Consider the following 23,224-nt stretch of genomic DNA (forward strand, 5'->3'; position numbering starts at 1 on the left):
ATCTTATCATGGGAGCCTGGGACTGTCATGCAACATTTACAAAAGCAGAAATAACATGGGATTTGGAGAAATGAGTTCAGCTACTCCTAAGGGAATAAGATACGTTTTTTAAAATCAAAGGGTCATTGTTTTCTGTGACAAGTTAGCTCTACCTCTAGGGAGTTCATATCCTTCCGAGTCCCCTCTCTCCCAAGAGCCGCTGTGTCATGTTTATTATACTATACAGTCAAGCCTGCTTATTGTCAACTTCCACTGAATACAATTTTTTCCCTCTTAAATGGGATTTTCCAATAAATGGAAAGCCAAACCAACGAGGTAGAAGATTTTTTCCCCTCAATCCTTTATGGATAAAGAATAATGTCTATCCCCTCAGTACCCATTTTCCAAAATCATAGATATAACCTTAGAACAAAGAAAAACTACATCAAAGGTGCACTGATTTTATAGTTTGCATTTAGTGTACCCTTGAATCTGTTCATACATAGAACCAGTAGTTAATGAAAAACTCATTTGTTCTGAGTACTTCAGCCAACATATAGTATTGTTTGAGACAGGAGAAGTGTTTTACAATTGACTATATATAGAAAAATGTTTGACAGTTGATATTTAACAGGCATATAAATATGATGCTCATACAAAATAGTTTAATTTAGTGCAGAGACTATACTTTCAAATTAATAGGATATTCCATTAACTACATTTTTTTAAGTGGGCTTGATCATGTTCTGAAAATCTGATTTTAATAGAAGTCCTTAAAGGCAATTAACCTGACTAATCTCTAGCACACAAAAACAAGTGAGGGAATATAGAAAAATGGGGGGAGGGATAGCTCAGTGGTTTGAGCACTGGCCTGCTAAACCCAGGGTTGTGAGTTCAATCCTTGAGGTGGCCATTTAGGGATCTGGGCCAAAAATTGGGGATTGGTCCTGCTTTGAGCAGGGGCTTGGACTAGATGACCTCCTGAGGTCCCTTCCAAGCCTGATATTCCATGATTCTATGAATGGGGAAAGCATGGGATCTGCACACACATATATTTTCTTGACATGCAGCAGGGAGGGAAGATACTGTGTGTATATTTTCGGTGGATGTTCCAAATGCAAAGGCAGATAAGGAGACAAAGGCTACGCATCTACCCTATGTCCTAGGGGTGTGATTCCCAGCTCGCATAGACACACTCATGCAAGCTCTCATTGAGCGCTAAAAATATGAGTCTACTCAGGGTAGCATGGGCAATGGCAAGAGGCAGCACAGACTAGCTACGCCCATAGGGTTCAGGCAGTTTTGTACTTGGCACAGCTAGCCCGCTCTGCCGCCCTTCACCACCCGTGCTACCCTGGCTACCCCATCATAGCGGGCTAGCTCGGTGACAGCTCTCACGGATATGTCTACCCTGGCTACCCCATCGTAGCGGGCTAGCTCGGTGACAGCTCTCATGGATATGTCTACCCTGGCTACCCCATCGTAGCGGGCTAGCTCGGTGACAGCTCTCACGGATATGTCTTCGTGAGCTGGGAATCACGCCCCTAGCTCAACTGGTTTGACTTTACTAGGGTAGGGTTGCTTCTAGTTCAATACTCAATAAGACATTTCCACTGCTCGGGGGAAACTGATTCTAGTCTTAAGATGACAGACAGGCTGTTCCTTTCATGCCAATCTCCGAGATAGCAAAACAAAATCCATGGGCAAAGGCTGGTAAAATTTGGCTGCAATTAAGGACATTATATTGGAAAGATCCTACAGTTAGTTTTCCTTATCCATGTACTAACTCCCCATATAATCCAAATTTATTCATGACCACTTTCAGAATGGCAAGCCAATGGCTTTCAAATAACTAGAGCCTGAATGTTCTGTTTCAGGCAGGACCTTTCCTGTCCCCTAGCAGGAACTCAATTGTAACCCCTCTGAATACAGGGCCTATGGCAGACAGAAAAAGAAGCTGAGGTTTGGACGTTATTTACTAGTGACCCTCAGTCAAAGCTCTTCTCTGACTTGCTCACTTCAGTTACATCTCATCAAATTGACTTCTTGGAATCAGGTTACTTCTCATCCTGTATCAGTCTTACTGAGAGAATCAGTCAAATGACTTCTTAAAACACAGTATCACCAGGCCTTTAGTGTATGTAGCTGGACCAATGCTTCTAATCAGATTCTGAATTTTTGGTCCACAAAATGAGGTAATTGGTCAAAATTCAAGTTTACAGCCCAGGTCAGCCACCAAGTGAGAAATTAATATTGAGAACAGGGCTGCCAGCGCTCAACATCTACAAATATATCTGATATGTCCAAGTTGTCAGCATTTCTCACCTGCTCTTTTCATCACGAGTGTCAATAATTAGAAGCTCCCTCCATGACAGCCTCCAGATAAGCTGCTCAGAGATGATCCTGGGCCCAAGAAATTTCTGAACTTTAGCTAACATCACTTGTTTCTGATCTAGTAGAGGTCTCACACCTGATTTCCATTCCCCAGTGTGTTTTATTCCCTTGGGCAGTGCACATTTCAGCCGACCTACTCATCTTGAAATAGATTTTGTTCTTTGAACTATAAAGGCAAAAGAAAAGGTTCACATATTCAAAAGATATATCGTTTTTAACCAAACCTAAAAAACCCTGCAGTTATTTACCTAACAGCCATTTAAACATGTAGCAAAACTCCACTGATTAACTCTTTATGTAAAGATAGGGTTTTAAATTTGTACATCTGGAATGCAACTTCCATAGTTCCAGCACTGCTCAGACATGACAGGATCTCTCTGTAGGGCAGCACATTCAGCACAAGGTCATCTGTGATATATAGGATAAGCCATTACTATTACTGCCTGAGAGACTCACAGTGAGGCCACAAAAGAGCAAGACCCATGAGAGCCCATAGCACAAAATGAGACTTTAAAAGATGAAACTTGCTTCTCTTAACACAAAGCAATAGTATTAGAAATGTCCCAGATCAAAGGTTAGGGGCAGAGAGGAAGATGTGAGTGATGACACTGCATAGCATTAAGTGATGCTGGATACTTACACATCTCAGCTACATGTAATGATGTAAGGCAGAAGTCAAAAGGTCATGTGCCTTTAACCAATGAAAAAGTGGAAGTATATGACCCCTCCCAATCTAATCAGTGAAGAGATAAACCTTCCCTTTAAATTGCCCTGCCCAGAACAGTGTGGGTTCATCTGCATAAGAACCTCTCAACAAAGCAGTGTTATTATCCTCAGATAACACCCCCCAAGCAGTGTAGTTTCAACAGTACAAGCATAATCCTCCATGGAAGAGCAGTGCCCTCCATAGTAAGCCAGCATGGCTATCACACCTCTCATATTGTAGATACACTGCAGAGCACTGTAGATACACCTGTGTAACACCTCTCCCTAAGCAGAAAGTAATGGGAAAATGCCAGTGTGCTGGTAATTCTGTAGAGTTTTTGGTGAACAGGGTGACTAGACTGGATATCTGCAGTCAGAATCTTCCCCAGAGAATCAGGTGATTTACTTCACAATTCTGATTTTAGAAATGCTCACAATCTGAGGGAGAGGAACATTGGTCAGACAGGTATATAAATGGTGAAGCCCAAGAGCTTTGTTTGGGACAAGAAAGGCTGTCCGTTTACAGTAGACATCATTTTAAGCAGATATACACTGATATTCATTGTGATTTGGTTCCATTACAACAGGATTTCTTCCTGGCTGGGACTTGGTAATGGTTTCATTGCTTGAAGATCAACCTAATATTAAATTCTCTTCTTCGGACTGTCTGGAAAGTGACCAACAAGACAACCTCATGCAGACACAAGGGGACCCAAGCTCCCCAGCTCAGCAAACTGTGAGTAAGACATGAAATCTCTTTTCTCCTTTCCAACAAGGACAAGCCCAGCTACAGTGCTTAACAGTTGGTGTACTGGGACTCAGATTTATCCATCCAAAGAAATAACACAAGAATAAATTCAGAACTCTTTATGGTAACAGATGGCACCAAGAATGCTGAATTGGTGTACAAGAGCAAACATTTAAATTATATTTCAGAAGTGTCAAAAGCTTACATATGGTGCTGAATTGTAAGCCCTATGGTAACTCTTCTAATGGACTTCATTACTCAGGTACAAAAATAGGCAACTTACCTCTAATAGGAATCAGTTATTTTACAACTAGTAATGGTTTTGAAGTAATTTTTATACTGTTTCCTTACAGAACCATAGAAATTAGAGATTCAAAGGATTAACCCATCTTGTCCATCCCCTGCCAATGGAGGATATCACCAAGTGCTTCAGACTTGATTGTGACTAAGTCATGAACTGAAAGAAATTCTCTGGCTCTTACTGCTCACATATTCAAACTGTCAGCTTGCTAAAAAAAGAATACTGTAACATTATAGCTGATGATTTTGGCATGTCTGTGTCCACCACTTGGTTTGGTACATTGCATTCAACTACAGTGAAAGCAAATATGATTCCATCATGAAAATTCCGGGTGGTGGATTAACAGTATAGTTGTCCAAACAGCTTGGCACAACTACCTCTATGATTTTATAATACTTCTTTGTGAAACAAAAATGGCCTACCTGCAGACATGTTTTGCTTGATTGAAGAATGAAAAGAGAAGGACAGTTATAAAATAATATTAAAATTGGTCTTCATTCATCCATCAAGCCAAAAATGGCCTAGAGTTGGATTTGCTTTTTGGAGGAGTCCCTCAATGAACAGAATTTCTCTGTGAAAACCAGATTAGCACTGACTGCTGTTTAGTTGCAAGAAATGCTCAAACTGGCATCGCACATCAGGATACATCAGCTTCCCCTTAACATCCCAATACAGTAGCTTATTGAACTAAATGAATACCCTTGATTGTCACAGCAGCAATGGGTGTTAGTGCTCAAATGGGTGTTAGTGCATTCAAATTGGATGTGTATTTAGAAAAATTAAAAACTAGGACTCTTGACAAACAAGTTCTTATGTAGATTAGTGATCACTGAACCATTACAGGTTTTTTATGACATGCTGCAAATTCTTCAAGGTCCCTCTCTCTGCAGGGAACACTGTATTTTCATGCAGATTTCCCTGAAGGATCTTTCTGAATCTGCAAGTCCCTCCTTGAATATACTTCTGTAGCCCAGTGTTCACTGTATATTGAAAGTACCAGCTCTTGGAGTTCAATGGTCTTTAAATGTATGTAAATTTTGCCTTGCAGGATAATCCCAGTTTCAGTTGCCAGTCGTATGATCCAGACAGCAGGACAGAAAGAAAAAGTTCAGAATCTTCTCACAGCCCAAGTCCCTCTTCTCCAACCCAGGATCAAATCCATGGGAGATTTCCTGCCAACCAAGGAATTCACTCTGGCAAGTGCAAATTTAAAGTCTCTCCCAACGCTGAGAAATTCAGAAGGTATAGCTATGAAGAAAGCACTGCAGGAAACTATGGCAGGTTCCTCAAGAGCAGCAGGAACCCCTTCCATCCTTATAAAAGAGAGTTCAGTGAAGATGTCTTCCAAGATACTCATCCAGCCCTCACACTGGATAGTAATTCCTTCAAAAATGCAAGAAGCGTTGAGGGTTTTGAAGAGCTACCAGGATCTACAGGCACTAGAGAGTCAGAGTCCTTTCCCACACATATTCAGAACATTTCCACAGAACCGACATGGTGCAACAATCTCCAGTACAACCCCACAGGCCAAGATCACAGTTCCCAAGTCATGGTGAGTTATCATACTACAGAGGGCTATCATCAGGGTCCTCAACTACTTTTGGGAATAACTCCTGTTATCCATGGCATAACTGAACCAACAATTAGTCTTTCAAAGTTGCTGGCAAGAGTTCACAACAGACATCTATAACACTTTTGTTGAAGTTCCCCTTGCAACTCCCTTTCCTCAATTAAAATTAATTCTTAGAAGTCCATAGAAATGATTTCCCTATAAACCCAATATGTGGACCTGAAATATTCAACTTTCCTGACAACTAAGATTCAGGTAGACCTAACTGAGTGGTGGCTCCCATTTAATTGGCATGCTACCATGGAAAATTGTACTGCTGTACAGCATTCACAAGGCATGTTCACAAACTGTAATGTTTCATTTCAATTCTATAGGCAGCAATAAATAGGCTTCAGGACAATCTAAGATCAGATTACTATAAGGAGGTTTGGGCTGTTTATATTTCATGCATGTTTTACTTGCTTTGAGATTAATAAAAGAGTAAATATAAGGAAAGGTATAAAGTCTGTAAACTCCTTTAAATTGCAACTCTTTGAAATCCATTATTTCAATTAAGAGCAGGTTTCCTCTCTACATTTCGTCCACTGTTCATCAGAAAAAGAAAGTTTTAAGGCAGAACCCTAGTGACAATGAAAAGACGGTTCCCTACCTTTCATAACTGTCGTTCATCAAGATGTGTTGCTCATGTCCATTCCAATAGGTGTGTGTGCATGCCGCATGCACGATCATTGGAAAGTTTTACCCTAGCGGTACTTGTCCAGTTGGCTGTGGAGCCCCCTAGAGTGGCGCCTTTGTGGCGGTGTATATAGGTCCCTGCCGACCCGCCACCTGTTCAGTTCCTTCTTACCGCCAGTGACAGTCGTTGGAGCAACTGGTCTCTTGCTTTGCGTTTCTTAGCATTTTTCCATGTATAGAGTTATTACTTTTCATTAGATTGTTAGTCAGTTGTATCAGTACGTTTTAAGTTGGGGGGTTTCCACCCAATATTTTCCCTGTCGCCGTGGCCCCAGGGGTTCAAGCCATGTGATAGGTACAGTAAGCCTGTGCCCAGAGGGGATCTGCACACTGCTTGTCTAAAGTGCCTGGGAGAGGGTCCTTTGCAAGACAAGCACACCATCTGCAGAGGCTTCAAGCCCAGAACTAAGAGGGAGAGAGACTATTGTCTCAAGCTTCTCTGGATGGAGTCTGCTCTACGGCCCCAACTGGCTCAAGAGCCAGCACTGGCAGCCTCGGTGCACAGCACACTGGCCTTGGTGCGGGACATCTCGGCACCGAGGAAGAACTCACATAAGAAGCATCGGCACAACTCCCCCACACGGAAGGCCGGCTCATCAGTGCGGCACTGTTCACAATCCCCAGCCAGGGTCAAGTCTCCTCCAAGCAGCCCCCCAGCTCGAAGCCGAACTTTTGAAGGTGCACTGGCCCAAATCCTTGCCCTCCCTTTGTGAATCATCTGTCCTACTTTACCGTGCCTGGTCCCAGATTACTTCAGATCGCTGGGTCCTGAGCATGGTAGGGGTGGGATATTCTATCCAATTTTGTGCCCTCCCACCTTCCCCGTCCCGCTTCAGGGACCCCTCTCACGAGCAACTCCTGCTACAGGAGGTGCAACCACTCCTCGTGCTGGGGGCAATAGAGGAGGTTCCTCAGGAGTTCAGGGTCAGGGGGTTCTACTCCCAATATTTCCTCATCCCCAAGGCCAAGGGCAGGCTCAGATTCATATGGTTTCCGACTTACCTGGATATGCTGGTGAAAATAAGATGTGCATGTGACCTTTTAATAATGACTTAATTGTTTTTAATTTGCAGTTCTCTCTTGTAAACTTGAAAATTATATTTCCATATTTGTTCTCAGTCTGGCTATTTCTCTTATGCTGCTGAAGCAGAAGGGTAGTTCCCTTTTCTCACTTATACACTATAGTAGAACATCAGAGTTACGAACAACAGAGTTACGAACTGACTGGTCAGCCACATACCTCACTTGGAACTGGAAGTATACAATCAGGCGGCAGGAGAGACAAAAAAGAGTAAATACAATACAGTACTGTTAAACGTAAACTACTAAAAATAAATGGAAAATTTTAAAAAAATTAAGAAGTTATGGAAACTGTTTCTGTGCTTGTTTCATTTAAATTAAGATGGTTAAAAGCAGCATTTCACTTCTGCATAGTGAAGTTTCAAAGCTGTATTAAGTCAATGTTCACTTGTAAACTTTTGAAAGAACAACCATAATATTTAGTTCAGAGTTACGAACAACCTCCAGTCCCAAGGTGTTCGTAACTCTGAAGTTCTACTGTATATGCATTCCTTGGAATAGTTCCAAGTGGTTAAAAGACACTGCAAAGCCAGTAGGAGAACACACACATTTTTGATATATAACACACAAATATAAGTGATAATTTTTAAAGTGATGTAGCAGATTTAAAAGCAGATATTTAGAACACTGAGGTTGCCCTGCCAGTTTGCATTGGTTGGTAGAGAGCTCAAATCTGTGGTTTAATCAAGTTGCCAGGATCATTTAAATAATGCCAGCTCTGTGGTTATTAGAAATTACCCCACTTACTCACATATTATGTGTTTAAGCTATTGATCAAATCTGTCCATCAGTCTTTATAACAACTTTATAATAGAAAGCAAAATGTAGGTTGAGCTTCTCTCTTTTTCTGCAGTAATCTCCCTAAATGTATTGCAGCTCTCCATTCAGTCTTCACTCGTACTGGATTTTGCTTGTTATCTGCTGTTACTGCTGGAAGGATAGACAAGCATTTTGAATATTCGTACCATGTCAGCATCCCTGAGGCAAGTCCGTAGGACTCTGGCAGTGCACTAAGTGTGTGAAATCCTAGACAGAGAGATGGGCAGCAGGGGAGAGGCCAAAGCTGCTGAAGTCTGACCAACCTACCTGCCTTTCTTGGCAGTTTTAGAGATAGCTCCTATTCTACAACTAGATTTTCTATAGCAATCAAGCTAGCTGATGCAGTCAGTCTAGTTTGATTTTCCTCTGTAACCTGTTTCTCCATATTTTTTGATTCCCAACTCTCCCTCCAGCTTTGTGCATTCCTTCTATTGACAACTGGGGGGGGGGGGTGGAGAAGGAGTGAGAGAGAGGCAGAAAGACCTAAGGAGTGCGGGTTATTCTGGTCGGTAAAGAAAAAAAGACAAACAGAAATGATCATTTTCTGGATTTTTCAATTTGCGTTAGAGGATTTTAACAACAGCCGCTTTCTTTCTAAATAGCAACTGTACAAAAATCAGTAAGAGGATGTTCCTTCTAACAGCTCCAGCAGATGAAATACATTCCTGTTAATACTTCTTGTCTGAGTAGAAATAAGTCCAAGAAGGGCAGAGAAAACATCCAAAGGCAAACTGGAGACAGTAACTGAAAGGTTCAATGTATTTACACGTCTGTTGTTTTCTGTAATAACTCCTTATTTGAATATATTTCAGCGGGATTCAGAGGTCAAGCTTAAGACACCTCCACTGGAAGGGCAGCCCAGTCTATACTGTTACCAGCCTCCAGTACAGCAAATGTACTGCCCCTCACACCCATTTCACCAGGTATGTGCAATGTGTGGACAACTGAATTAACTGAATGTCCTACAATATACTGGTCTGGTGACTGTGACTATAATACACAAGAACTGGGTGAACAGTATCAACTAATTCTGCATTTGCTGGGAAGTTCCTACATGAATAGTCTCATGTTGCTTATGAAAAAACTGTCAAGGAGAAATAGAGATAAGTGAATTTTAAACACGGTTACACAGAAAAAATAGCCTATACAAATGTTATGGTATTGCTTATTTAGTCTCTTACAATGACTCCTAGAGAAAACCAGTTCTGTTAACAAGTTAAAAGATTTTACATTTGTAACTACCAGCTCCATCTAAACCCTGGAAACCCACTGTACTCTGACAGTTGGAACAAAAATAAAATATATTTAATATATAAATAATAATAAAATATATTTACCCTCAAACAAAAATACACATAGAAAAATATTTTAAAAATCTGGGTAGTCCACACAGCTTTAAACAGCCAAGTGCTGCTACAGCTACAAATCACCTTATCTGTACTTGATTGCCATAAATTATTTATTTTGCAGCTTTCTCACTATTATAGTATAAACCTCCTAAGATTTGCAGAAGGGGAGCCTACCTCCTGCAGATTTTAGGAGGTGCACAGATGTAGGACACCCCTTGAGTAAGTGCACAAACTCCTGGAGAACCTTAGATGATTCCTTGGGGGGTCTTCTGAACTTCTAGCCACCGTGAGACTTTGTGCTCTGAACACCCACAGCAGGTCTCGGGAGGCTCATGGACCCCTGACATAGGTATTAGGAAGCTCGTGGCCCACTGACCCCTATAAGCCCTGCCTTAGCATGTTCTTGGGGAGCTTCCCATACCTCCATAAAACATAAAAGGGGCTATGGGTATCCCCACCCCAGCCACATCTTCACAAGCCTTGAGAAGTTCATCAGTGCATCAACACCCCTTGGCAGGCTCTGTAGGAAGGAACAAACTTATTAAGGTGTGGTAGAAGGTGGTCAGGGATGGCACCTGTGAGATTCCTAAGGCTCAGGTGGAGAGAGGGTTTAGTGAGCCTCCTGAGGTACACAGTCTTGCAGATAGCAAATCTATGAAACCATGTGTTCCTATTACTATTACCCTTGTCTTCCCTCTGCCTCCACTCCCTCCATTATGTTCTGTACCTACCTATTACCCTTTGTAGTTAATTAGATTACAAGCTCTTTCAGGACAGAGACTGTCGTTTACTGCATGTTTGTACAATACCCTACACAATGGGGCTCCATTTCTGGCTGGGGTCTCTGGGCACTACCGAAATTCTATTAATTAACAATGTGGAGGTTTGTCCTCTCCTACAGACCTCTGGAGGTCCACAGGACTGGGGCATTGCCCACCATATCTTTTCCCCAGCCCTCCCCAAGACTCCTGTTCTCTGCAGCCCCCAACTGCCACACCCTGCAGACATCCTATAGTGTGCAGGAGCTGAATACCCTTCCAACAGACCTTAGGAAGTATGCAGGAGCTAAATATATACAGGGAGGATTTGGGAGAACAGAAGCCTTGGGAAAGATGACAGAGAGAACAGGAGTGTTTCTTCTACCCTGGCTATGTATAAGAAACCTGGCTAAGGCACAATGGCACTCCCTAGCATGCTGCTGTATCTCATTGGAGCCACCAACTAGCCAAAATTAGCTCCTCAGTTCCCAACAAGCTAGGTTGATATTACAATTTTAAATCTTAATAACTTTTAAAGTAATTTTCTCTTTGGTTCTCCGAACTTGTTTCAACCTGAAGAGTTCAGCAAACCATAATTTCTCTATGTGACTTCTTTTTTTAAGCTATAAAGTGGCAAAAAAAGCATTACATTATTTTTTTTAATTCTCACCAACAGCTCTTTTTTGGTTTCATAATTCATGAGACCTTTGCCTGGTTAACCTCAAATTTAGTAGAAAAATTGCTCCATCCATTGGTAGTCCGAATCTACCAGTGTTGAAGTGAACATTCCTTTTTTGTGGAGTGAGTCCAAAACCAGACTTACAATGAAAGCAGCTATGAAGCAGCTATATAGACAGTAAAATCAGATTTCAGCCTGCTGCCATGGCACCATTCTGCCTCCACATCATTTAAATATACAGCCGCACACTGCATGTAACTTTAGCAGAAATACCATTTTGGCTGCTAATTAATTTGTACATTCTCTTCATGTTCTTTATTTCCTACGAAGGCAGATACCCCATCCCTTTCCAGTGTTGACTTGATGCCAATATTGTTACTACATGTTGGCATTAACTGGGTTAAAAAAAAACTACAGTGTAACCTCTGAAACACAGAAGGGAGTAGCTGAGCAAGACAAGAAGGGAGTAGCTGGGCAAGACACAACAAGCACTACATGAAAGGAAGTCTCCATCCACCTGTAGCTGGCACTGTGACAGAACTCTCACATGTAGCAGGTTGCTATTATAATTTTCAGCATTTCCCTTTTTAAGTTAATATGATAAAGGTAATGGCAATATATGCTAGTGCCCAGAGATGAAAATGACAGGCATGAGCAGCGGAGGCTGCAGTAGGTAGAATTACTGTCCAGCACCAGACACTAAGGTGTGAGTGCCGCATATGATACAAAGTTTGTGAGAAATACTATTGTAATGAAATGCGGTCAGTCTTCAGCAGAGCAGAACCACCACCAAAGCTTTACCCTGCAAACCTTAACTGGAGCAGAGCAATTTGGCTTGCTAAAAATGGAACACAAGCAAATGGGGCCTTTAGCCAGACAGAAGGCTGTCCAACTCGTGCCTCACATCTCAATATAGAGGTGAGAGGTCAGCTCCCTCATTAATTCTGCCAGTAAGATAAAATGGTCTCCCCTTCCCCTTTAATGGGCACAAGATAGAAAAAGACTCATAAGGAAACACCTTCTTATTGACCTGAAAGTAATAGCAGACATGCAGCTCTTACTGAAGTCACCCACCCACCATAAAACATGGACACCTTTCATGCCAGTTATGCCATGTCATAACCAGTACAAGCCCATCATACTGGACCCTTCCCCAGGCGCCAGTCCCTCAAGAAGGAGCAATGAAACCAATAAAACAGAAATAATCTTTAAAACACACAGTTCTTGTTTTTGGTAATGACATCACAGTTATTTCCATCTCAGTCTCCTTTGCTTCCAAAGAGCCACTGAAACTAATAAAATCAAAATTACTGTATAAACGCCCAGTTCTCTACCCTGGTAACAACTTTGAACCCAGGAGGGCAAGTCAGACACCTTTGGAGGTGTAACTTATGGTAGTTCCAGGGGCTGTATCTTTGCCCAGTATGTCTGTAACTGGAGCAGGACACAGGAAAGTGGAGAAGTTCTCTATGTCCTGTTTCTGTCACTCTTGTTTGTCACTGTCACAAACAAGTTCATATGTTCAGTATGTTTCTCTATATGGTTCTGGGGAGATTGCACCTGGAATAATGCATTCAGTTCTGGGCAGCTCAGAACAAAAAAGGCTCTGGCAAACAGGAGGGAATTCAGAGAAAAGCAACTGAATTTACGAGGAAACTGGAGGAACTGAACCATTAAAAGTATAGCTTGAAGGGACATGATACCTACTGGCAAATATTCAAAGTATGTAAACAAGGAGCAAGGGAAATTATTGGTCCAACGAGATATTAATTAGTAAGGATAGGATAAAATTAAGAAAAGAGAAATATAAGCTAAACATTAAGAAAAATTTCCTGACAGTGAGAGCTGTTAAACTGTAGAATAATCTCCCAAGGGAAGCAGTTAAAACCTCATAGCATGGGACTTTTGAAAGGAGACAGGATAAAGCATTAAAAGGTGTGCAATTGAGAATACTCCTGCATGTACTGCAATAAACTAGATGGGACCTATTAATGGCAGTTTGTTTTCCCATGTCCAATTTGCATAATTTTGTTACAGCAATATCATCAAAATAGAATGGCCATTGATTCAATTATTTACAATGCTCAGAGTTCAAGTCTCAAAAAGAAGCTCAGTTTCATGTTCCTAGGCTGCTACTGACTGGACAAATGAATTGCCTGATGTTTCTCTCAGGGCAGCGGAAGAAGATGCTTTCCTTATTTTAGGATTTATTTGTTTTCATGTGTACTCTGACACCACTCATCCTTTAGAAGTTGCATCATCATGACTAAATTTAGTCAGCAAGCAAGGAAGGCTTTGTTGTGCTTAGTCCTATGGTGCAGAATGAATTTGCCCCATTGGGCTTCTGTCTTAGTTTATCTCATCTCCACTTTTAAAAAACGTTCTTTCTTATCCCCAGAGGTTTTTTTAGTAGTTTTAATCTTTTGTCTTATTTTAGAGTTTTAGTCTTTCATGGTGTATTTTATTGTTTGAAGTATTTCATGCTGTTTTGGTTTTTTTTAAATCTAATAGTTAATGCAATATTTTATTTTTCTGTGTAGTGCCATATTGGGTTGGTGGAAGGTATCCTCCGAAATATGTTTATTGCTACTATTAATAAAGACAGTTTCTGGGAGTTTCTTGCTTCTTTTGCTTTTAAGTCAATTAACTTGTCTTTTTTCATGTTGTCAGTATTCCTCAGGAGGCAGTTATCCTGTAACCTATATTACCTCATCACACTATCCTTACCAGAGAATCGCTCCTCAAGGGAGTCAAGAATCCCAGCAGCCTCTGTTTCCTAAACCCATCTACTCCTACAGGTAACTAACTACCTGTTTTTTTTTCCAAGTCTAAATGTTAGGGGAACCATGCTATTTAGACCGCAATACAGAATTTGCAACATAGTGCCTGCTCCCATTTGTCTGAAACTTATGAATCATGAAATGTCCTAGATTCTGGAGCAAAGATAGAGATAAAGTCATATGGAAAGGAGTTCACAAACACTTCACACACTTTTGAGCATGTAAATAAAAAACTGCAGTATGTGTGTGTGTTTGTGTGTGCACATACACACTCTTCAGTTTTAATATATCAAATATATAATATTAAATTATGTGTTTGTTATCTCACGAATATGGGGCTCCTGGCAACTGATGGTCTTTTCCAGGGTATGAAATAATGCTAATTCTTTTCTGCTGAATGTGGGCAATGAATGGGAAAGACAGGGAATATGTCTCACACACACACACGCTCTCTTTGGAAACACAAGAAACAGCTGGTAAGCAATGTTTTCTATGAAGTTAGTGTTTTCCTTGTAACGTATGGGCTTTTTTTTCACTCTTGTACCATCTGCTTTTTCAGTGAAACTAAACCCTATGACACTAGTGCTGCCTCCAGAGTCTTCTCAGTCCCCATTGTCCTGGAGTATTTGAAATAAATCTAGCTGTCCTGCACGCATGAGCTCCTTTGGTGACCATATAACCTGTATTAGGGCTTCACACTGCCGCCCATTCCAGTGTGTGTGTGCCATCCACATAAAATCAATAGCAAAGATCCTAGTGGGAACTCTTCTCCAGATGACAGTTTGCCAAAGTAAACTACTACAAGTTAACCTCAAGTTTAAGCCCTTTGTCATTGTCAGTCTGACATTCCCCATGGAGTCTTTAGCAGCCTACACATTTGAGCTCAGTGTTAACAAATACATGCACTGGCAAGACCCACCAAACTAAGTTTGAAAACCTTGGACCTGATCCTACACTTCATTACACTGGTTTTACACTGATGTAACTCAATTGAAGTTAGACCCTTTATGTGTATGGCAACAGTTACCGCTGAAATCCTTATACAATATAACCGATAGCCAGGGAATTACTTGTAACAGCCTCATGTAGCCTTTAGAATCACCAGGATTCATCTTATTACAGGGAAGAGCAAACAAAGGAGTTGCACATGCTGTAAAGTTCTGTCTTTTTTTCTATTACTGAGAAATCAAATAATACAGGCTGAAATGTGAAGCTATCAGTAAAGGTCATTGTTTCTTCTTTGTTCCCAAAGCATCCTGATCTTCATGGCGCTCAAAAACAGCAAAACAGGGAGTCTCCCGGTCAGTGAGATTTACAATTTCATGACGGAACACTTTCCTTACTTTAAGGTGAGCTCATCATTTTAAAAATTGCTTACAATACCTTTCTGCTTCCCCATTTCCTTGAGATCTGCCTGTCAGCACAGGGTAAGAGACCAGGTCCATTCTACTGAAATGGATAGTTTTCTTGTTAGAATATAAGAGTAATATCTAACCCTTGACATAGTATACGTCTCCTAGCCCTTTGGTTTTCAAACTGGGGTGGGGGTGGGGAGGTGAGGTGGAGGGAAGTGTAAACACACTGTGGTTATCAGGGGCCACAAGCAGCACAGAGCACGGACACTTCCAACTCAGCTGCCACAGGCCCCATCTAGTGACACCATTAGGAGGCTGTAGCCACCACTTCACTGTGCTCAGGGAGGGGGCTCTGCTCAAGTTCAGGTCAGGTAGGCAGCCTTGAGTGCCTGCACTGCAGGGGAGCCAGATTTGGTGCGTGCCTGGTGGGTCTTGTTGTAGGCTGTAGCTTCATGCTGTTGGAAAGCAGCAGCACACAGGAGGCAGAGTCTCCTTGGCAGCTGCAAAATGGTCTCACTGGAGCAGCAGATAAGAACGGGAGGCAGCTAGGCAAAACCGCTTCAGACAGAGGTGTGCATTGGGGAAAAAGGAGGGCAACGAACCAGGAATGCCCCTGCCTCCCTATTTCCTGCAGGCACCCAGCACCTGCCACCCCCTGCATCTTTCCATGCAACTCAACCCCTGCCTCCCTCTCTCCAAATATCTGAATCCCCTGTGACATAACAGTATAAAATAACTGCAAGTTTAGATGCCTGGGCTACCGCTCTCCTGTCTTCCATGGCAGATGGGAGGGGGCGCATAGGACACGAATCTCCGAAGGGGGATACAGCCAGAAAAAAAAAAAAAGTTTGGCACCTCTGCCTAGTCCAGCAGTCTAGTGTGTACTCAACATACTACCCTAGGCCTATGCAGAAGGGATGGGTATTATATAGGCACAGCGGTTCTCAAACTGTGGAGCAGGACCCCAAAGTGGGTTGCGACCCCGTTTTAATGGGGTTGGCAGGGCTGGCATTAGACTTGCTGTCACAGCATTAGTCCCGAGTCAATCCCCACCAGCATCTTTATAATAGAGTTTAATGCAATATGCACTCTTATTTTATACTGTTATGTCACAAGGGATTCAGATATTTGGCCAAAAACAAACAGGAAATTGAACAACATGACAGTGACCTGGAAAAGTGTTTTGGTTTTTTTTGGTTTTAAGGCAAATCACAAAGAATCTAAAAGTTAGACAAAATATGCTGCTCCAAATCAAGGAGTAATTCAGAGTCTTGAATTTGTTCTCTAATAAAATGACAGTCGCCTTCCCCTTATTTTTAACACCAGGTACATGAACAGGTACATGAATTAATAGCATGCTAAACTATGATGCCTCATGGCACAATGCACAAATTGTGTGATCTAAAGCCAAGTATTGCATCTTTATTTGAGGACTATATTATTTTCTTGAAGAATAAAATCAGTACATTTCAAATCAAAAAGTCAGTTTATTAAAAACATATAAAAATATATATTTTATAAACATAACCATAAACACTCCTGTATTTATTCACTAGTTTGAAGTTACAATGCCTTATGCTTCACACCAGATTAATAAAAGAAGCTGTTCCAGACCCAATGCTGCTATTACCAGCATAAATACATAGAATTCTTAGGAGTGAGAGAACCTTGCTCCACTAAGTCCTTATTCCTGTTCCTGCCCCTTGAATGTGTTCCTGATATAGTGTAAAATGGCAGTGAAACATCCATCCTTTCCTTAAACACATTTTTCTGCATATATTCCCCTACAGCCTTTGACCATCAATTCCCCACTCCAGTAACAGTCAGAGAGAAAGTGCTATTTCTGATACCTTTCCCTCCCATTCATAACTCCACAAGATGTTAACTCAACTCCCTGGAGTGTGAACAGTTCTTTACTCATATCCTTGTGTCCCCTCACTTAAGTCACTTAAAAACCACAATGAGAATGAGGTTCTCCTCCTCCAATCAATCCAAGTGTGCTATCAGTAAAATGACAGAGGGTACTTCTGAGACAATCACACATTTTGCAAGAAGAATCTTTTTGCACCTTAGTTTTATAGTCAACTAAATTCCATAATTTCATCCCAAACATCCTTAAAATAAACTGAAAACAAAAGAACTGTATCTTTTACTTTTGGGCAATCAGCCATAGCTCTATCTAATCTATAAAATTACCAGAATCATCCACCATACGATAGGTTACTGCCCTATTGAACTACTTGCTCTCTTTGGAAGTCTTCCTCAAGATCCTTGTGGAGTAGTTCCGTTTATATGTTATCCTCAGCAGTCACACAAAAATAGTTTTTGTTTTTTCTATCAAAAATCACTCAGTAGTTACCAGAACATGGAGCCAAGGGGTGGGGAAGCAATTACAGTTGGGGAGAAACCATATAGTACAAATGCACATGGGATCTTGCTGGGAAATATTAGATGACACAAGCCCAGTCAAATTAACTTCTACTCACTGCCACAGCAAATGCAATTTCTATGATGCAACAGTCTCATTTCTAGTTGAAACAGAGCAATCCACCTCCTACGTACTAAAAAACATTCACACAGCTAAAGTGGAATTTCTCTTTGAAGTACCTCTCCCTTCTCTTGAGAGCCAGATTTAAAAAGAAAGAGTTTTGCAAGATCATAAAACTCTTTAAACTTCAAGAGGCGGTCAGGATCAATGGGTCTGTGCAGAGTAACATTAGTTTATGTATATATAAATTGGAGATAAAAATACCGTCAGTGGTGTGAGAGGTTAGAAAAGTTTGTGGTCTGATGGGATCATAACACAAGGTATTTTCCCTCTCTTAAATTCCATGCTCCCTCCCACCATACTGCTCAGTGTGAGACAGGAGCCAGTTAGTTACCAGGTTTCAACTGTAGAACAGCAGCTTTGGTGAGGTGGTAGGGAGGTGGTGGAATCTCCTTCCTTAGAAGTTTTTAAGGTCAGGCTTGATAAAGCCCTGGCTGGGATGATTTAATTGGGTATGGGTCCTGCTTTTCTGATATTCTATGATTCTATGATCAAAGCTCGTTAATACTGGACAAGAAAAGTCTTAACTTAAAAAAAAAACAGTTACCAAGAGAAGATGACTCATTAACACATTGTTGGACCATTCTGACAACTGAACTGGGTAAAGTGTTGGATTTTCCCCGACAAGCATCTTTGAGATCTTGATGTCAGAATCAATTCATCACCTGGCATCACTCTTCAGAGCCGGTCCTCTTACTAATACTTTTTTGTTTTAGATGTTCCTAAAATTATTTCAAAGCATGTGCCCCACCCTCTCTGAAAACCTCTGGGAAGCATATGCCACTCCCTACTTTCTCTACTGCTGAGCAGAAACATTAATTATCCTTACTAGGTAGGAACAGGGCAGACATATAATCTTTCATTTATAGGGCTAGAAATAAAAATCTCATGTTCTGCTTTTTAAAAAGCTATATCATTCACTATCAAGTATACACTGGATGTAAGGGGAACATCTTTATTGTTTATATTTGGAATTGGTTGGCATCAACTTAAAGATGACTTGCAAAGTGGAACAAAATTGGGCTGCTTCCCCATTTGCTGCTTTGTGGTGAATAAAGACAGCTCAGTTTTTCTGCTTGTTTTTTAACATTAGAATTAAAGTCCTCACTCACCCTGAAGACTCTGATGACTGATGAACTAATAAAATGGTGATGTCACATGAGCCAAGAAAGTGAAAGTGAGCTATTAAGAAGGGAATGGATTTTTTTCAGATTGGTTAACACACTGTGTTTTTGTTTTTGTTAACATCTATTTAACCTCTGTCACTAATTAATATTTTGAATAAAAGAAGCCCTTGTTAAAGATCCAACATCCTCACCCATTCAATTAAGGTGTCAAGGATACTCAGTAAATAATCCTTATACCACTCAGTTGTCCTCCAACAAAGCTAAGGAAAACCAAATTTTAGATTCCTGATACAAGCAAAACAAAACTAACAACCCTCTTCCCCCACAAATCTTTCAGGCCTTCATTATACATCATAAGGGAAAAATTGGGCACGAGCCCCATTTTTAAAAATTCCTTTGCCGGTCATCTTTAATACTAGGCAAATGTCACAAACCCAATAAGCAGGACAGCTTTTTGTGTGAAAAATGTCCATGTTTGTGAGATTTGAGAATCTAGAGGGAACTTAATTTATATCAACAAGAAGTTTTAAAAAGAGGTTAAAAATTAAGGCAAAGAAAGATTTTTTTCTTACACTACTCTCTCTCTCATAGATAAGTTTGTCAACTTATCCTGAGCAATTTATATGAAGCGTATTCTGAACATGGATCAGTCAGGGCATATGCACGAGTGTGCACATCTTGTATAGAAGGGTTTCATTTTCAAACTCTGATATTCAGAGGATGAGACAGTGAAAAAAGTTATCCATAGTTGTTGCACAGAAAATGGCTTCATGCCTACCAGCATTAATAATAGTAATAATCTTCCTTTATAATATGCTGAGTGCAAAGCCTGTTTTCAACATCAATTTCTTGTTTCCTCTCCACAAGCACAGAACTTTTGGGGAAAGGATCATTTGAGTTGCTAGCTGACAGGCATATGTGAAGCTGCATGTTCTTTATTTTTTATTGGTTCTATAGTGACCAAGGAAGAAGGCTGAGCAGCGGGGCTAATGGCTGCATCTATCATCTTACAGCTGAGTGTCTCAGGTTGAGATCCACCATTATGCATTGAGCACCTTTTTTTAAGATTATGCCCAACTGGCAATGAGCTAATATAGGTTTTGGCCCCGGTGCAGTAAATAAAGCAGACAGCATTATCATGTAAAAAGACAAGAAGTACTTGTGGCACCTTAGAGACTAACCAGTTTATTTGAGCATAAGCTTTCGTGAGCTGAGCTTATGCTCAAATAAATTGGTTAGTCTCTAAGGTGCCACAAGTACTCCTTTTCTTTTTGCGAATACAGACTAACACGGCTGTTACTCTGAAACCTAGCATTATCATGTAGTACCTACCAAGCCAAGAGTGGAAAAGTAACACGTATCAGAGATTGACATAAGAGGCTTTTGATGCCAATGGCCCATGCAAATAAATATTCCTGCTTTAGAAAGCAGTAGATGAATACTGATGCCTCACATATAAATCACTGTGTTCCCTTGCTAGGTGAAGGAGAGCAAGAGGTGATTCAGGACTGTGGGAATAAGGATGCAGAGATGAATCCAAAATGTACAGAAGTGGTTTAGAGAAGTAAGAGTGATACTTAACGGTTGGGTTATATACAAATTTTAAATAACTATTGAATCCATGTCTCCAAAAATCAGAAACCAGTGGTATAATAAAACTAAAAAACAAAAGCAAAACTTTTACAGAGTAAAAGAGAACAGTGCTAATTAGTTCCAATAACCATATTCCAGATCAGTTACCAGTTAAATATCTCTCAGCAAAGTTTTACTGTGTATATCCCTCATGGAAATATGGAACGATGCCCCCTAAAAAACACTTTTTCACATTTGATATCAAGTAACAAAGACAAAACAAAAGCTGATTTCTGGGATGACTAAGTCTCCAACATGAAAAACTCTGCCCTGGCAAAGGAAGATGAATCCACTTCTCTTTTCAAACTTCAGTTCTAAATAGACAGTGATGAAAAAAATCCAGTATGTGAAGTTATACCTGTAAGTAAATGTCAGATAGAATGTCAGATAGAAATGTTTCTTCTTGTTTTGCATTTCTAGGCCTATACAATGGAGAAAAATCTGCTTCTACTGTAGGTTTTTTCCTTCTACTCTCTCCGAGTCTTTGTGATTAAGTGCAAAATTTTCCCTCAGGGCAAGGAGGGAACGGTTTTTATCTCACTGATCAGAGAGTGCTTGAATAAAAATGGCAGGGAGGGGAGGGTGTTATTTTATTGAAACAATTATATGTATTGTTCAAACTAAGAACCTCCCAATTTCAACAATTGCCTTGAAAATAAAGGTGAAAAAAAGACAATAGTCAGGTGTGAGGAAACTGTTTTGTCTCATCTGGAAGACTTCTGACTCAGCCTAATAGTTATACAATTTGCTAACACACAAAATTACACCCACAATAACAAGCTAAGTCCTATTTGATGTCTATTGTGACACTCAGGCGAAATCCAAGTAATGTGTAGCCATTTGGTTATTTGCTTGAATTTTTTCTAGATGTTCTGAAGTGGACTAAAGATGCACCTTCTTTGTATAGTTAATTCTTCTTTTGATTTTTGTAACCTCACTATTGAATGCTCCAGTGGCCACTGCTGTGCAAAAACTGCTAGCTGGAACTTGGTGACTGTCTCATAAACTTCCTTGCATCTTAAAATGTCATGTTTTTCCATCACTGCTAACCTCTGGCATATTGTCCTTGTAATCCAAAAAGAAGAAGCAACACAACTATTATCAGCCAAAATCTCTACCTAAATATGATTTCAAAAGCACTTTAAAACGTTAAACAAAATGAAGGGCAAACTTCTTTGTCAGTGCTAGGTACAGCCATGTGAAAAGTCATGGGTTTATTCTAGTCTCACCCTTTTGATCTGGCATGCAGCCTTACTGCTTTGAGCTATGAACTTGCAAATCTCATGAAGAAGAGCTGGTCAGTACTAGGACAGCAGACCCCAAAAAAACAAAACAAAACTAAAAAAAAATCACAAAACTGAGGGTGCTGCAGGAAGTGATAATAGGCCTAACTGAAAGTCCACTGGTGTCAATGGAGGTCTTTCCATTGACTTCAATGGTCTTTGGAACATACCCTCCACATGTGACATTATTCTCTGTGAATCAGTACTGAACCAATGCCCCACTTACGATAAGTAGAACTGAGCATCTCTTGGATGGGTAAAGGATGTTGTGCTTCTAGAAGGAAGGCCTTTTGGTAAAAGAGAGGTTCTGTCTGACCATATGTGATCACTAAGAATCCAACCGTTCTTTTCATCCATTGTAAAATACTGGACATTATCATGTAACTACTCTTCATAAAAAAATCGGCTTGAGAATGGGAATGAGTAATCGTAAGTTTCTACTCTTGAAAAGTTCCTATCAGAAAAATGTTCCTGACAGTGAGTTCTACATAAGATTGTGGAACAAATTCTTAAGGGAGGTGGTGAAAGAATCATTGCTGGGATCTTTGAAAACTAAACTGGTCAAACAAAGCATAGGCAAATACATGCCTGGAAACAATCTTGTGAAAGTCCCTTTGGGAAATGAATAGATCTGAACTATTGGCCCTTTTCCAGCTCTAATTTCTTTGGGCAGCCTCTCTTTCAAACCACTGTGTGTTAACAGTTCTTTACCTTCATTAACAATACACAAAGCTATCCTTTCAGCAGAGAACTGGAGACACCGTAGAGATATATTTGGGAATCTATCTTCCAGTTCACTTCTTAGTTTGAATTTGTTTTTCCAGACAGCTCCAGATGGTTGGAAGAACTCTGTACGCCATAACTTATCCTTGAACAAATGCTTTGAGAAAGTTGAAAACAAGTCAGGTGGCTCTTCTCGGAAAGGCTGTTTGTGGGCACTGAATCCAGCCAAAATTGATAAGATGCAGGAAGAGCTTCAGAAATGGAAGAGGAAAGATCCAGTTGCTGTGAGGAAGAGTATGGCAAAGCCAGGTTAGTAATATGCTAGCGCATTAGTTCTCAAACAGTGATCCACAGAACCCTTCTTAGCAGCAGGCGGTATAAATATTTTGAGAATCAAGCAATAGAAGAGGATTTGGGTGCTGGGAAGGGACATGATCCATGTCCAAGGCCTCTTGCTTATTAAATGGTTGGCAGCACAGAAATGTAGGATTAGAGCTAGAGTAACAGCTGTTTTTGCTGAGAGACTTCCAAATATTTATAATGCTACAGATCAAAAGGCACTCTGGAGCTTAGAGGTGTATTCCCTATCATTTCAGTGAAAGATGTATCTCCCTTGACATCTGTCTAATCTTTGATATAAAAGAGACAGAGTTAAGCAC

General features: G+C 40.6%; 1 protein-coding gene across 1 annotated transcript in view; it reads left to right on the forward strand.

Moving 5' to 3' along the window:
• Positions 1-23,224, forward strand: part of FOXN1 (forkhead box N1) — a 51,118-nt gene that overhangs the window by 22,387 nt on the left and 5,507 nt on the right. The window contains exons 2-7 of the mRNA XM_048824208.2: positions 3,666-3,814; positions 5,176-5,679; positions 9,144-9,254; positions 13,788-13,915; positions 15,150-15,246; positions 22,667-22,874. Of these exons, the coding sequence (XP_048680165.1) occupies positions 3,692-3,814; positions 5,176-5,679; positions 9,144-9,254; positions 13,788-13,915; positions 15,150-15,246; positions 22,667-22,874 (1,171 nt within the window). The 5' untranslated portion in view covers positions 3,666-3,691. The remainder of the gene's footprint in view (positions 1-3,665; positions 3,815-5,175; positions 5,680-9,143; positions 9,255-13,787; positions 13,916-15,149; positions 15,247-22,666; positions 22,875-23,224) is intronic.

Source organism: Caretta caretta, chromosome 17, assembly GCF_965140235.1.
Source record: "Caretta caretta isolate rCarCar2 chromosome 17, rCarCar1.hap1, whole genome shotgun sequence".
Lineage (NCBI taxonomy): Eukaryota > Metazoa > Chordata > Testudines > Cheloniidae > Caretta > Caretta caretta.